At 46.4% G+C, this 14,664-nt stretch overlaps 2 protein-coding genes across 2 annotated transcripts; both read right to left on the bottom strand.

Annotated features, from left to right (window-relative positions):
• Positions 1–803: 803 nt before the first annotated feature.
• Positions 804–2,805, bottom strand: LOC131209572 (transcription factor grauzone-like). The gene is made up of 2 exons (XM_058202668.1): positions 2,685–2,805; positions 804–2,610 (listed from the first exon to the last, which is right to left on the bottom strand). Exons 1-2 carry the CDS (start codon positions 2,781–2,783, stop codon positions 1,189–1,191), a joined length of 1,521 nt encoding a protein of 506 aa, XP_058058651.1. The 5' UTR covers positions 2,784–2,805; the 3' UTR covers positions 804–1,188.
• A 322-nt stretch (positions 2,806–3,127) lies between these two features.
• LOC131212220 (uncharacterized) lies at positions 3,128–10,376 on the bottom strand. Its single transcript, XM_058206001.1, has 8 exons — positions 10,264–10,376; positions 9,663–10,141; positions 9,431–9,587; positions 6,433–9,357; positions 5,948–6,142; positions 5,844–5,861; positions 5,565–5,598; positions 3,128–5,495 (listed from the first exon to the last, which is right to left on the bottom strand). Exons 1-8 carry the CDS (start codon positions 10,374–10,376, stop codon positions 5,487–5,489), a joined length of 3,930 nt encoding a protein of 1,309 aa, XP_058061984.1. The 3' UTR covers positions 3,128–5,486.
• Positions 10,377–14,664: the final 4,288 nt, after the last annotated feature.

The following is a 14,664-nucleotide window of genomic DNA, read 5'->3' as shown; positions in this document are numbered from 1 at the left end:
TATGGTTCGCAATTTTCAACAATTTGTTTTCCAATTAGCCATTTTTTCCAATTAACCAATTAACCAAATCCTGACAATTAACGCTCGCGAACGCAACGGAAGAAAAACTCAAAAAAAGTTTTATAGGAAACGGCGCGAAGGATTTGAAATGTTGGCCGGGAAAATGATTTAGCCCTCTACCTTCCTACCAACGCTGTGGACTTTTTGTCGTCACCTGCTTATACTGCTAAAAACATGGAAAGACACGATACGACTACGACACCAGTAAAGCAATTGAATAGTGAAAAACCAGTTATCCGCTCAAGATAAGCTCTATCTCCCTTCCGAGTCCATTTAATTATTTGCTTTGAGTCAGGCTTCAAGGAACTCTCGGAAGCGATTCCTCAACGGTTGTTAGTCTTTTGAGGACACGTGCTCCGTCATACAAATGTTTGGGCGGTAGGCAAAACGTTTTCCAGTTCCAGAAACAACTCCGCCGACTTATGTGCTCACCGGGACGCCATCCGATGTAAGTAGCATCGCAAGAAATGAAACAAAGCTGCGAAAAAAGAGACTTCATTTAGATAAGTCTGACTAGTTCTGCTAAGTTTTAGATCATCGAATGATTCACCTGTTTCAAAAGTGAAATTGCGATGAATAGGGCCATCAATAGGGCGTACAACGATCCTGTGAAGCACAAGGCAATGTGCTTCAATCGATTAAAATGAATAAACATCATTTTAATCGATTGAAAGATCCTGCACATTAATCCATTCACTTACTCGTACTGGCATCCATCTGGCATCATCACGATAACACCGGATACGGTAAAAATTGTAATCGGGTGGCGGTGATTGCGAGCAGCGTGAACAGCCTTGTGCCTTAGGCCGATGGTTGGCCTTCGCAATGCAGCAGTTTAGCCTACTTCGGCCTCGAACACTTGGAATGCCTCTTCGGGCTCTTGTTCCGGCTCTCCTGCTTGGGCCTCCAACAAAGATTCTAAGGACTCTAACCGACCTCGGAAAGACGGCGGTAATTCTCTGAATTGTACAGGCGTATTTGGGGTTATAGCCGAATCTATTCTGCGGTCAGTTCAATATTTCCGTGAGCGCAGCGGACACATTACATTTTATTGATGCTCACTAGATGCGGTATTACCAAAATACCCAAGATATTTTTTAATTTATTTTTTTAAATTTTTGTCTGGGTTCAATGCTCAAGTGCTTTCTGAGCGGCTAACGCCGCAATCGACTTCCGGACCTCTTCGGCAGCTGCTTCTTGCTTTCTCCGCTGTGCCTCTCGCCATTCCTCTGGGTGTTGACTTTTCTTATGCGCGTACATATTCCCGTTCGAGTTCATCTTCAGCCCGCACACATCGCACGAGTACAGCGATTGTCCGACGTGAGACGCACGGTGTTCTTTGAGGTAAATTTTGCGCTTAAACCGTTTGCCGCAAAATTCGCACTCATACTGGTCCGACGCGTGCACTCCCTTCCGGTGTTGATACAGTGTGGTCGCATTTTTGCACCGCTGATGGCAAATGTCGCACTCAAACACCTCGTCCTTGTCCGGGTGTACGTTGCGAGTGTGAATTTTCAGGCCCCTTGCCCCATTGACCCACACCCCGCACTGGGGACATTGCCGTTTCTCTACCATTTCCAGGCCAAGATGTTTACGGACATGGCGTTCGAGTGCTGGCTTGGTCCGAAACTGCTCTCCGCAAGTATCACAGATCAGTTTTTTGTCGGTACGGTGAATATTGTTGATGTGGGCACGGAGAGCTTGACTGCTCGACATTACCTTGTCGCATAGATCGCAAGGCGCCAGAATGTGCCGCTTGGTATGGGCCCGGAGTTGGTAGCTTTTCTCATAAGATTGATGGCATTTTTCGCACTTGAATGGTCTCTGTTTCGGCCCGGAATGGCGTCGGTGTAGGTGCTGCTGCAAAGTGTAGCGAGTTTTGTAACTTCTCTGGCAAAGCTCACACCGATAAGCATCCGGAGTTACGTGGAACGATATGTGGTCGAGCAGCTTGAAACGTCGATAAAACTTTTCATTACAGCATCGGATAAACCCCCGTTCGTTGTGTGCTTTGCGAAAGTGCATTTGAAGCTGATAGAATGTGTCGAGCTCTGCTGAACAAAGTTCGCAGGTCATCGAAAAAAACTCCTTTATACGTTTGTTTTCCTCCATCAGCTGGGTGGACGTTTCCTTCGGCATTTCCTTTTCCGTGTTCCCTTCGTTACGTTCGGAAAAAACTACTTCTATTTCAAGACGCTCTGCAGCGTCATCGTCGCCTTCATTTTCCTGGAAATCATCGTTTTCATCCGGCTCACTATCCAACGCTTCGATCATTTCTTGCTCCTCTAGGTGGTCAACTTCCTGTGCACTTTCCATGGAAGCGATCGTGCCAACAATCATTTCCGGACTCAACTGATCAGCTCCAATGATATGCTCATCTTTCAATCTGTGTTCCGGCTTGATTTCTACGAAGTCAAAGATCTTTTCCTCTCCTTCACTGGTTAGTTGCTCTTGTGCTTTACATACTTGTTGCGTGTAATCATAAAAATCGTCAACTTTTTCGCAGCATTCGGTACACACTGCCGTTGGCAATTTGTCACTTACATCGAACTGAAATCAGACATTGCAAAAGTTTGCAAGAATCTTTGAATAGTCTGCGAATAGTCTTCGCGTTCACTACCAACCTGAAGGTGAAAAACCTCTTTTAGTTTTTCGCGAAAGCTCTCTTGATTAATGGAAGCAACAGCCTCGCGATGGGCTAGACACAATCGACATCGGTTCATGGTCGAAAAAGGAGTGCACAATTTATTATTACTCCTAGTATCAAGCAAAACACCAAAAACAATAAATTGTAAACAAATTCGACTTTACCTGCTGTCATTGGAAAAAGTGCTCGAAAAGACACTGCTCGATTGCACCAACAGTATATGACGCAGTTTAACTCCAAAATGCACTTCAAAACGACCGTTGCACGACACACCAACCAAACGTATTACACATAACTCTTACAATTTTCAGGAAAAGACGATCAGATAAAATTGTCTCAAAACAACAATAAAAAATATGAATATGATATTGTTCGATTAAATGCTTTATTTTTGTATTAGGCGTTCCCGCCTTTTGTATAATATGGTTTAGTCCTTTTCATCAAATATATTTATGTATATATATATATACTTTAATCTGATTTGCACGCTGCTGCAATAATGCGGATAACGATTGGGAATAATATAATAAATAAGCAAAAGCCAAAACGATTGTTTACGTTGAACTACCACAATTTCAGTGAAGCGAAGTGATTTCGTTACATGCATGGTGGTTTTACGGCATACAAAGTATTATGTATAACCGTGTCGCTTAAACATATTTCGTTACGCTGGCGTACGTTGGTTCGTTTCTGATTTGCGTTTCCGATGCGGTGTACAAACAATAAAAGAAACACACGGAGCTGCCATCTTCTCTCAGTAACTTACAGTTACCTTTATGGCACGGCGCACTATCGTGAGCTGGTAAGAGTGTAGGATAGGAATTCTTGGAGTGGCGAGTGACCGATGTAGCGAACTGCAATTCATTAGCAATCATTATTTGGCAAATAGCGGTTTTACTATATCAAACAAAAAAGGTAATCGAAGCAATGTGGGCCATTTTCAATCTTCCCGTTGTTGCTGTGTCAGGGATGGTTATCGATCATTGGTTAAGATCAGCTAACTTAACTAAACAACCTATCGATGGAGACTAGTTCAGAAAGTCGTTGCATATTACACGTAAACAAAGTCCATCAAGCATTGGAGTCTCGTTGGGTTTGTAGCCCTGGTTTGGTTTAAGTTTGTTTACGGCATGAATTTTCGTGTCAATCCCATTTCTTGCTCCTTCACAGTCTGGTAACAATACATTGACGATAAAAGCCTAATAATAAAATCAGCTCGACTATACAGTAAACGCATATTACACGAAACTTTTCATTGCTGCTTCTTGGTTCGATTCTACTTCTACTTTGATGCTTCTTCATTGCTTCTTGGTTCGAAAGGAAACGAATCGGAGAAGCTAAGTATCCAATACATGCATAATCCATTCGAGCGGGTTCGTGAATTCGATTAAATTTGCTGCTTGGTGTGTTCATTTTGCATTAAAGTCCGCTAAACTCAATGACAAATAAATTCAGTACAAACGCAAGCATCAACTTTGAGCGTAGTACGTCGCCTTGCAGTACTGGTGACTGATTTTTAAACCGAAAGGTTTAAAATGAGAAATGTAAATGATCGAAAACGAATACAGAGGAAAATAAAATCGATACTTTTGTAATTCTTTTAGATACTTTAATCTAATGACTTAGGCGTTTGTCCGCATAAAGAAGGAGAAGTGTCCATGAATATGCTTAGTACATATAGAAAAATATTCTGCTGCCTATCAAAATATTTTGTTACAGTAAAACAAAAGAATACGGAGAGGGCCAAAAATATACATCTTTCCTAAGCATTTTTGCCTGTACATGCCTATATGGTGAACAAATCACTTTTCAACATTGCTCTGTTACATTCCATCACATAAATGACTCCTTATCACTGCGTCGCTGATTATACTAGAAAGCATCGATTAATCTTGCGATGAGTATTGTTATCAGTAGTACATATCCATATTGAACGTATGCAGCACGACCGACAATCGAACGAAAGAAACGCGACCGCACTCGAACAACTTCTCCTGTCCCATCTGCCCACTACTGGACAATGGAGTATCGGGTACATAACGACCGTGTATATTACATTCCCAATGGGTCATCCTTCTGTTACTGCGACCCCCTCTTTTGATTGATACCGGCACATTCTCTAAAAAGCAACTGAAGTAGCGACTAAAACGCAAACAAAATGCAAGCGAAACTTTAAGCGCTCTTACATTCTATACTATATCGATGCCACCCGTAACGATACGACGAAACTCTTCTTTGGAAATGCTACCTCTCCATTGGAAAAAAGATCCTCCATTCGATATCTACACAATCATTTGCAAATCTCTTGCACGACACTTGGGCGTATTGCTGCGGTTACGTTACGGGTACATGATATGCAGTGAGTGATGGTGATAGTAGGTAACAGTCATGCTGCTGCGTACCAATGCTAAAGCCGATCGATTGGACAATTTTTATGCATTCTCGTCTGCTTTGCTAGTGTTCCATAGAAAATCAATACGTTTTTGTGGTCGCCTACAGTGTGAAGTGAAGGGTAAAAATAGTGTTCTTGTCACTACACACTACGTATTCTGCACAACAACGGCCCCCAACAATATATTCCTTTCCTTCCGGCAACAGGTGTCTCCTAATCGTTTTGCTAGAATTTGTGAAGGATGAGGCTTTTTCTACGTGAATTTATACACTTCATTCTTCTCCGCACTCTGAGACAGTATCTTTGCGATGAGCTTGGTGATAAGTAGTTGGTCGTCAACTGTTTCTGTCGTCTTCGATCGATCCACTTGTACAGTTCGCTTTGTTATTAGTTCACCTAAGGGAACGGAAGAAAAATCGGTGATTATCTTAGTATCGCCCATACAGTCCCTCGCGGCACACTTACAGTCATTTTTTTGCCCCGGCTGACGAGTGGTATGCTGTTGTGAAGTTTGGATTGTAGGTTATCAAATCATATCATAGGCAAAGTTGATAGAGTTGAGAAGATTCAGTGTAGAAGGAAGCGTGGGTCGTGGGAAATCGGAATCAAGAATTTGGGCGATTGTTGAGGAGGATTGGTGGCGTGGCGGTGAACATATAATTGACGGAAAGAAAAAAGGAAAAAATAGAAACAGATAACCGGTTAGTGTTAAACGATTTATCCAATTCGGGCTATTCTCTTCACCGTGTGCGTGTCGCAGGGCTGAGCATTTTGAGGGAATGAAGAAGAGATGTAAGAGAAAATTGAACCTTCATGTCGCTTTCGAACAGAGCCAGCGTGGAACTTACCGAGAAGGAACTGAGGACACTTTCTTCGGCGTGCAGTTAGCAAATGTTTTATTAGGGGTTCGCGGGGCTGGTGTGGGTGGTGTGGTGGGCATTGCGGTATGAGTTTGCGGTGATTGCGCTGCGCCATATTTTCTCGGAGCTATAATGCGACTGGGCGATTTCAACGTTTTGCTGACAACGGGATCAGAGTTTGTCCTGGAAAATTTGACAGTAGTAGTGTTAGCAGACGCTTGTACTTATTCATTTAAGAAATGTTTTAAAAAACAACCAAACGATCTCGTAAATGTGAGTTTCTTTTAATGGATAATGAAGAACCTTTGACTACATTGTGCTACTTAGTCGGTTCGGCAGATCGGTTTGAAAGTTTTTAAACCATTGTTTGGTCTATTTAATTATAATTTGATAAATTTGTGATCAACCAGTGGCATCAAATCATAAGGAAACATGGTTTATGAGCAAAGTTTCTATTGTGGTTTTCAATTTACCTTGTTGTTGGATAACTGACGGGACGCGGAATGCGAGATTTTGTAGCACTGTTACCACTGGTCGGTGTGTTTCCTCCGCTCCGGAATTCCATTTTCCGCTGACTTTCGGCCACCGCCGCCCGACCGTTTGCTTCCTTACTCAGCAGCTCCCACTGTATTTGTAGTCGTTTGAAACGATTGGTTTGGATTTTGTCCTGCTTTTCCTTTTCGGTGCAAGATGGAGAACCCACCGTTGCGGGAGTGGCTGTGGTACGCTGCGCCGGAGGAGGCTTCCGGTCAGCAATCGTAACACCATGGTTTGCCACGACGGACATGTTGGGTGAGTTGGGTGGCGTGGAAAACTTGATCTCAGTCGGTCGCAGCAACACGGTATTGGCGGCCGCAGCAGTAGAGGAAGACGGTTGCCGCACTGGAGTCGTACAGGCCGTGGGAGTTGTCGCCGCTGCTTTCGCCGGTTTGGTAAAGGTAACATTCCGGCGCTGCGACAACGCCCGGCTCACCTCGTTTCGTAGCCTCGTTCGGTCGTACGTCTCATCGTTCACATCCTCGATCGCTTCGCCGGTCGACTCGAGAATGTGTGCAATTTCAGCGTAATGCTTCAGTTCCGCCCGTGGGACGTGCGAAAGGAAGTGCTCAGCGCGGGCCCGTGCCTCCAATTCCTCTTCCGTCGGGTGGAAACCAACTCCAGCACCAGCACCTGCGGCCAGTAGCTCCCTTTCGCTTAGCTCGACCAATTTATTCAGCTTGTGGTAGTGATCGGCTGACGGAAGCTTCGGAGTGTTGGCCAACCGTGGATGGGGTGTCATGTTGGGCGAGTTGTGCAGCTTGTGTTCACCTTGTTCGGACTCTTCTTCGTAAAAATTGTACGAATGATGCTCCTGCAGTGAACGCCTCTTCTCTCTCGCACCTAACGCGGGATGCTGATGCAGTTCAGCTATCGGAGGCTCTTCCTCAAACATGCTGCTCCGTTTTGGTTTTACAGGACCCGTATTGCCACGACCGGCGGGCCGGCGAAGAATACTTTTCGGTGGACCACCCACAACCCGCCCAGATGGTGGCCTCTCGCACGAGGCCAACACCTCCGCAGGACTGTCGTATTGGTAGACGTACAATGCATTCGGTGCCACCGTGCCGTGGATGTCCATCTCTGAATCCCCCGTCGTGAGCATAGTGGACGACCCACGATAGCCCGAGCTAGGTGCCGCACTGGAACTACCGCCGGAGCTTGAACTCGCGTATGTTTGGGTGTTCTGGTGTAGCAATGCCATGCAATCGCATGTTACACCCCGTTCTCCAGTACCGACTCCGCCACGACGCAGAGGAGGCGTTTGGCAGAACATTGGACGACTTTCGGTCGACAGTGCGAGTTCGCTCACCTCCGGAATGTGGCGCAACAGCTTACGGTAGTGGTTGGGAAGCAAAAACACTAACGACTTCCAGTCGGCCACGTGCCGATACTCTCGCTGCTTCATCGTTTCGATGTCGTTCAGCGAAAGCGGTCGAGCCTTTTTCATTGGCCGTCCGGCCTGACCTCCACCGGCCATCGTTTCACGGAAGGACAGTGGCGATAGCACTATCTCGTTTTGCGGTTTGAGGAAACCCAAATCCGGAAGCACGTAATTCGGGTAGACGACGAAGACGGGTGCCTTTTGCCGATCACCCAGCTCGTTCAAACGATCAAGAAACGAGGGTGGAATTACACGAACTTTTTCGCGTGCTCCTGATGCGCCCGTCAGCGATGTTTGCATCGATTTCGTTATCATTTCGAGCGGAATCGTTTTCGTCGTCCGTGGAGGCGTCGTGGTGTTGTTGTTGCCACTGTGGTTAAAGATCTGCGTCAGATTTTCCGACGTGCGGCTGGCGTCGCTGTTGGTGTCCTTGTAACTATTATTATTGTTCACATTGTTGTGATGATTATTGTTGCTAATACTGGTCAGTGGGCTGGCCGCGATGCTTCCGCCGATACAACCACCACCGCTGCTACTGATACTAGAGCCATTTTGAAGTAGACGACCGTGCACGGTGGCTGGATTCTTCACAACGGCCCTTCCTGCGCCTGCCCCACCGATGTTCATGTTGTAACCTTTATACTGCTTTCGTGGTGAACAGGGAACCTGGCGGTTGAAATCGTTCAACTTGACATGCCCCAACTGTCCATGCACTCCGCGGGAAACTACCGGGCCACCGCCATCCGCGCCTTCATCAGCGTGTAAATTCTCTCCACCTTCTTCGACCACCCGATGGGGGCACGCATTATTGTTTAGAGTGTTAATTTGTGCATCCAAACTGTCGAGCTGAAAGTCATCGTCGTCGTCGAGTGCCCCTCTGGCAATAGGAGCGGCTGCACCCATGGTGGAAGAGCATTTGCCCGAGTCGTGCATACTCTTTTTACGTCCACGCAGCACCTGCGGCTGATGTTCACCTGCCGAACCGCCACTGTTCGTACTATCGCTAGGCCAGCACCCAGATGACACATCCATGCAGGTGTCGGTGGAACTGCTTTTCTGTTTAATGAACAATTTGACCAAATTAAACGATGGCTGGTGTTGCTGTTGTTGGTGCGACTGTTGTTGCTGCTGATCATGCTGCTGGTCGTCTAAAGTAACGCTCTGCTCGCTTTCGTGCTGCATGGAAGCATCCGTACCACCATTGCCGTTGTTGCTCTCGTTCTCCGAATCCGTGGGCAGCGTGTACATCGGAAGCAATGTACGCAATGGCCGATCGAAAGATTCCGCTGACTGGTTGCTAACTGCGGCTTGGGAAACGTTCAATGGTTGCTGGCCATTCGGAGGGGCATGTTGCGGGCTTTGGTTTGAGGGAGTATTGTTCGCTTGCAGATTTGGCATGCTGAGGCTCTTGCGCACGAAGCATGTCCGAGCGTGTCGCGAAATGTGACTTATCAGAGGATTGATCGGAATCGCCACTCTACGGAAGAAAAATAGTTCCCTTTTGTCATTTGTCACAGTTTATGAATTAGGTGACGAAGATGTTCAATTACCTCTGCGGTAGCCCATTTCGCTTTACTTTGCTCCAAGTGGTGTAACCCACTTCCGAGTGAGACATGGATGATTCTCGTGCTTTCACTAATTTGGTGCGGTTCTGTAGGTTGTTCAGCAAATTCATTCGTTTGTACTTGCCGTAGTTCTCCGGCCCATCTGCTGCAATAAAAATTATGTTTCAAACAACTAACAAATGGCAATTTGGCCAGTTTGGGTAGGAAAACACGTTACCGTAAAAGCTTTCGTCAGAGTAGAGTACGCTTTGCTCGAACGCGATCGTGTAGTTGTTCTTATTCGCCTGACACGTGAGTATTATGTCTTCTTCGTCCGGATATCCGTCCATGTCGAGCGAATCGACACTGATGTGTGATTCCTTGACTGGAGAGAAGAGCAACTCTGACTTGCAAATCGAATTGTCCATTAGATCTGCCGTTATCAGTCCTGCTCCCGTACATGCGCTGATCGTCGAGAAAATGCGATTATTGTTACGCGACTTCCGCTCCGTGTCATTCGCGTGCAGATGACCTGGTAAACCAGTCAGCAGCGAATGAATGTCCTCGGTGCGGAAGCTCTCCATATCGATCTCCGCCAGGTTGGCGTCGATGTCTTTTGCCATCTTCTCGTAGTACGACAGCTCACCTATGCCATTGTACGAGGCGGAGAGGGCCGAAAGGATGCTTTGATGAGTGGCCACTCCGTCGCGATAACTTCTGCAGGAAAACGAATAAAGTTCGGGTTATGTTTGGATTGCAGAATCGCCACTGCAGAGGGAATATTTCCCGGGTGCAAAAAACCCTCTCTCTTCACTTCCACCCGGTCGGTAGAAACTTACCCAAAGTCCGTAAACCATTGGTAATCACTGAAGTCATGCGAGGATGCCACCGAGCAACCCAACGGTGGCATGTATATGTTGCAGTTGTTGTCTGAACCGGGACTGGCAGCCATTGTGACTGTGAGGGGTGACTGAGGTACTTTTACAATCGGCAATCCAAAATTCCCGTCGCGCAGAGCCCCTTTCTAGAACACGATACTGCGTTTTTGCACAAAGACGTTGAGACCTATCGATGCCATACACGATAGAAAATATCTGTGAAATGTGATAAAAAGAAAGCGACATGATATTATTGCGGGACGCGTGCCAGAATAATAAAAATGCTGTTGATACAGATTGACGGTATGACGGTTGCAGTGTTGGCAGTAATTTACTTTGCGCGTTTTGTGCTTAGAATATTCAAAAACGACAGCTTTCAATTGCTAAAAACGATAGCTTCATAGCTTTGGGTATGAATGCATGCTAGAATAAAACGCAAAATATGCGAAAACACCAATGAAAGGTTTTGTCAAGTGAAGTGAAATTGATCAATTGAATGAAATGTATGAAAGCAAAACACAAAACGTATCTGGAGTACATTGAATCGGAAATGTAACAACTAATAAAACTGATAAACTACGTTTTTGTTCGTTTCTATTGGAAAAGTTCTATATAATGCTTTATAGTTGAATAGATTACCAAAAATGATTATTCAACATACAATTTATCGAAACGGAGATAAATTGGAAACACAGTTAAACGTTCAACTAATAAGAGTCAACATTATAACAGTAAATAAATTATCGCTCGAAGCAGCCCCACGAAGCAAACAAATCGGACAGGGCCGACTGCACAACAACACGAGCTCAACGACGTTCTTTTACGGTCGTCCCATTATAAATTCAATGTCTTAAAATCCGCAGTTAGCTTTGAGGACGTGTGTCTTTCGTTCGATCGTCCCACTGGCGAACTCCTTTTCGAGGGCCAACCAACGCCAAGTTGTAGCGAACCGCGACACACGATGCAAGAACAGATGTGAGCGGCGGAAGTGACGGTCTTGCTGTCGCGCCAGCGTCACCATAATTGGAAGTCTTGCAAGTCTTTATTCGCGTTGATTCCTCAATCAATCCGTTGCTCGCGGCACAGCAATGCAGTGCATACAAAAAACGATCCTTTTCATATGACGCAAAAATGTATCTATTTCATGCTGAGGTGCACCAAGGACTCATTGGCTGCTCTCAAGTTATCACTCTTTTGCGAATCGGTGTCAGTATCATGACACAACAAACAGCAACGATTATCAAAACAATAACTCTGAATTGAACGGTGAATAACTCGCGGTTTGTGATCAGTGTCCGTGAACGAGGCGAAACAACGCCCGACAACGACAAACAACTTCCCACCGGAGTTTTATCATCTGTCAAAGTTCGAATGCAATCTTTCTCCAGTGCGTTCGGTGGGCCGAGAGTGTGCGTGTGCACGGCACAATACACCCATACCAACGCTGATGCGCATTGATCGGTGGTGTGTATTTGCTGACAACGATGACTCAATTGTTCCTTCTCCACGTTCTTTCCGTGCTACTTCTAATTCTACTCGATGCGATTGATGTTGCAATCGACCAATCCGTGTGCGCGCGGCGCGTTCACCATTAATTTGCTCCTCTTTCGAACTGTCGCACCATAATGCCACCCCAAAAACCTACTTTTAGATCGGAAAAGGGTGCCATGCCTTGGCATGCTGATTGCCTTGGAGGTCATTCTCATCGCGTCTTACCTGCAATCAGAAAGGCGCTTTCCGTTCTTCGTTTGCCCGACACAACGGATTGGTGTCGTAATTTGATGCTGCTCATTCCATTCTCTCCGTGTTTTAATGCTTCCCTTTGTCCCCGTTTCACTACTCACGGCTCACGGTTCTATGGCCGTGATAAACGGGCGAGGTAACCCCACACCCGCCCCGGTGCCGCACAGATAAACAAACACGGCGTAAATCGCTACGTTCTTCAGTTGTCACACCAAGCCGCGATCGCGAGTTTCAGGATGGTATTTTCATCGCTTTTCGTGCACAGCACTCCCGCGGGTAAAAACGGTCTCTTTTCACTCTATGCTCGGGGCATACGCTATTTTGATAGCCCCACAGCACACCCACACACGCGCACACCGAATGCGCCCAGTGCGTGCGCATACACCGCGGCCACCGCGATTGCTCTCGGGGGGGGTGCAAAGTGGATTGACTGAAGCAATTTTTTGCCTCTCCTGTTTCACACACTCTCTCGCGCACTTGCTATCGCTTCCCACTCGCGCTTTCTCTCTTTCACGTTCGCTCCTCTTCCGCCCAACAGTAAGTAGTGCAAAAAAAAAATAGTTAGGCAAATCACCAAAACTCCGTTTGACACGTCAAGATTTGGTTCCGCTGCGGAGTTTTGCGGTATTTACCTGCTGTCCATCAGCAGCGGAGCACTTCCGTTTCCCTAGGCTACCGAAACGAGACGTTTGGCCACTAATTTGCACTGCACAATGAGAAACATTTTCCCTTCGGGCCAGAAATCAATATGGCGACCAACGGAGCACAGGGTTGAGCTACGCAAAGCATAAGTGCACCATCTCGAGCACTGGCAGGCTTTCTGCTGCTGCATTACAGCACACTTTCACATGACCCCGCACGTCCAGGGGTACAGTTTTTTCACTTTCTTTACATTCCACGCACTTCTTATGTAACTAATGCAGCTCGGGTACACGATGCAAGCGAACAGCTCATCTCTCGTTATCTTCGTCTTAAGGTACGGCACGGAGCCCCGACGTAGGGGTAAAATTTCCTATGCACACGTTGCCACCAACCGACATCGAATCTGTTTTTACTTTGCGGTTTGCAGCGCAGTGCAAAGTCCGCAGCAAATCTCTGACTCACTGCGATTGCAAACGAACGATTTGTTGTTTATCGCGAAAGCAGCACTACAGTTTTGACACTTGCTCCTTTTCCTGAGCAAGTAATTTTTCTTTCGCTCTAACAGAAGTTGACAGTTCAGCCGTAGGTTCCTCTAGCTGACGGATAGGTGTCGCTAGCTGCAAACACGAATTTCAAATCAGCCAGAAAACGTTGAATTGTTTCTGGTTGAATCATTTCTTAATTTCAAAATTCGTTCTTAACGAACGAATTCTCGTTCACTTACTGTCACGAACGCTTATTGTAAAGTGTACCTCGGCTGTAGCATGTTTTCCGGCACAGGGCCGCTTCTCGTTGAGCACCCAAATTTGAGACTAGCGGATCCAATGGCAATTAGAATGAGCACTTGAACAGAGCACTTGACCTGCTTTCAGCGTGCCGCCATCCAGAATAGGTTGGTCAGTTTACATATGGCGACCAACGTTGTGCAAATGGTAGGACGCTCTAACGGTACAGTCAGTAGTTGCCGTGACCAACAAGGAAAGCGACGAGCTGTGGGCTCATTTTTGAACACAGTTGCACATGATGTCATTCTACACGCGGTCTCATCCGGCCACAAGTTCACCTCGAGGACCGAGGACCATCATACCGGCATGGCATGGCATCGCTTACCGAAAGTACGGCGCAAACAAACGGCATGTGTCTACAAGTACGCGCTAAGCAGCTTATACACATTTATAATCCTTTACAATGTATCGTTTGGTCGGCCAAAGCGTGATTCAGTGGAGGAAGCAGCCCAGGAACAGGGGTGACTCCGAGCAGACACCTCCCACCTTCGGTTTCGAGTCGATTAGACGCTGTTGTTGCAATTAAATTCCGATGTTTACCATTTGAAAAATCGTCCCCTCGAACCTGAACCGTTGGCATGGGATTGTTCGCGTCAACATTTCGAAAGGCTTTGGGCGCTGGGCATTTCAGAGGCATCAAAACACCAAACTCACCTTTTCCCGGACCACGGACTGGTAGCCTTTCTGGGGGTGTTTCAGAAATTTATTGCGCCTTGCCGAATGTAAACCGATGAAATATACGAACCGTCGAACCCGCCCGTAATCACGTACACTTCCTCTTTCTCTCTCTCTCGGCAGGCCCTGGAAGGCTTTGGCGGAAACGGAAATCCTAAACAAATCCACCAACTTAAGCATAACGACTTTGGCCCGGAGGAGCGTTTCTTCGGAAAAGTTTCCTTGAAGATGCCGCTGAGGGCTGTCTAGGTTCCGGTCCAACTCCATCCTCCGCCCGCCAGCTCCGGGAGCACGTACCGATGGCTTTTACGGGTGAGCAAACATTAGTGTGCTAATTTTGGCCTTTATCCGGTTTAGGTCGTAGCTAATGATAAAACGTCTGTTTACGGGCGTCTGTGCAAGTTCTATTGTGCTCGATGTTCGATTGCCGCTGGAGGAAGCATTACACAAAAGCCGACAATTATTTGAAAGGTATTCTTTGAATTCTCCATTTACTGGTACGTCGATAGGATTAACA

Source organism: Anopheles bellator, chromosome 2 (genome assembly GCF_943735745.2).
Source record: "Anopheles bellator chromosome 2, idAnoBellAS_SP24_06.2, whole genome shotgun sequence".
Lineage (NCBI taxonomy): Eukaryota > Metazoa > Arthropoda > Insecta > Diptera > Culicidae > Anopheles > Anopheles bellator.
This window is presented reverse-complemented; position numbering and strand designations above follow the sequence as displayed.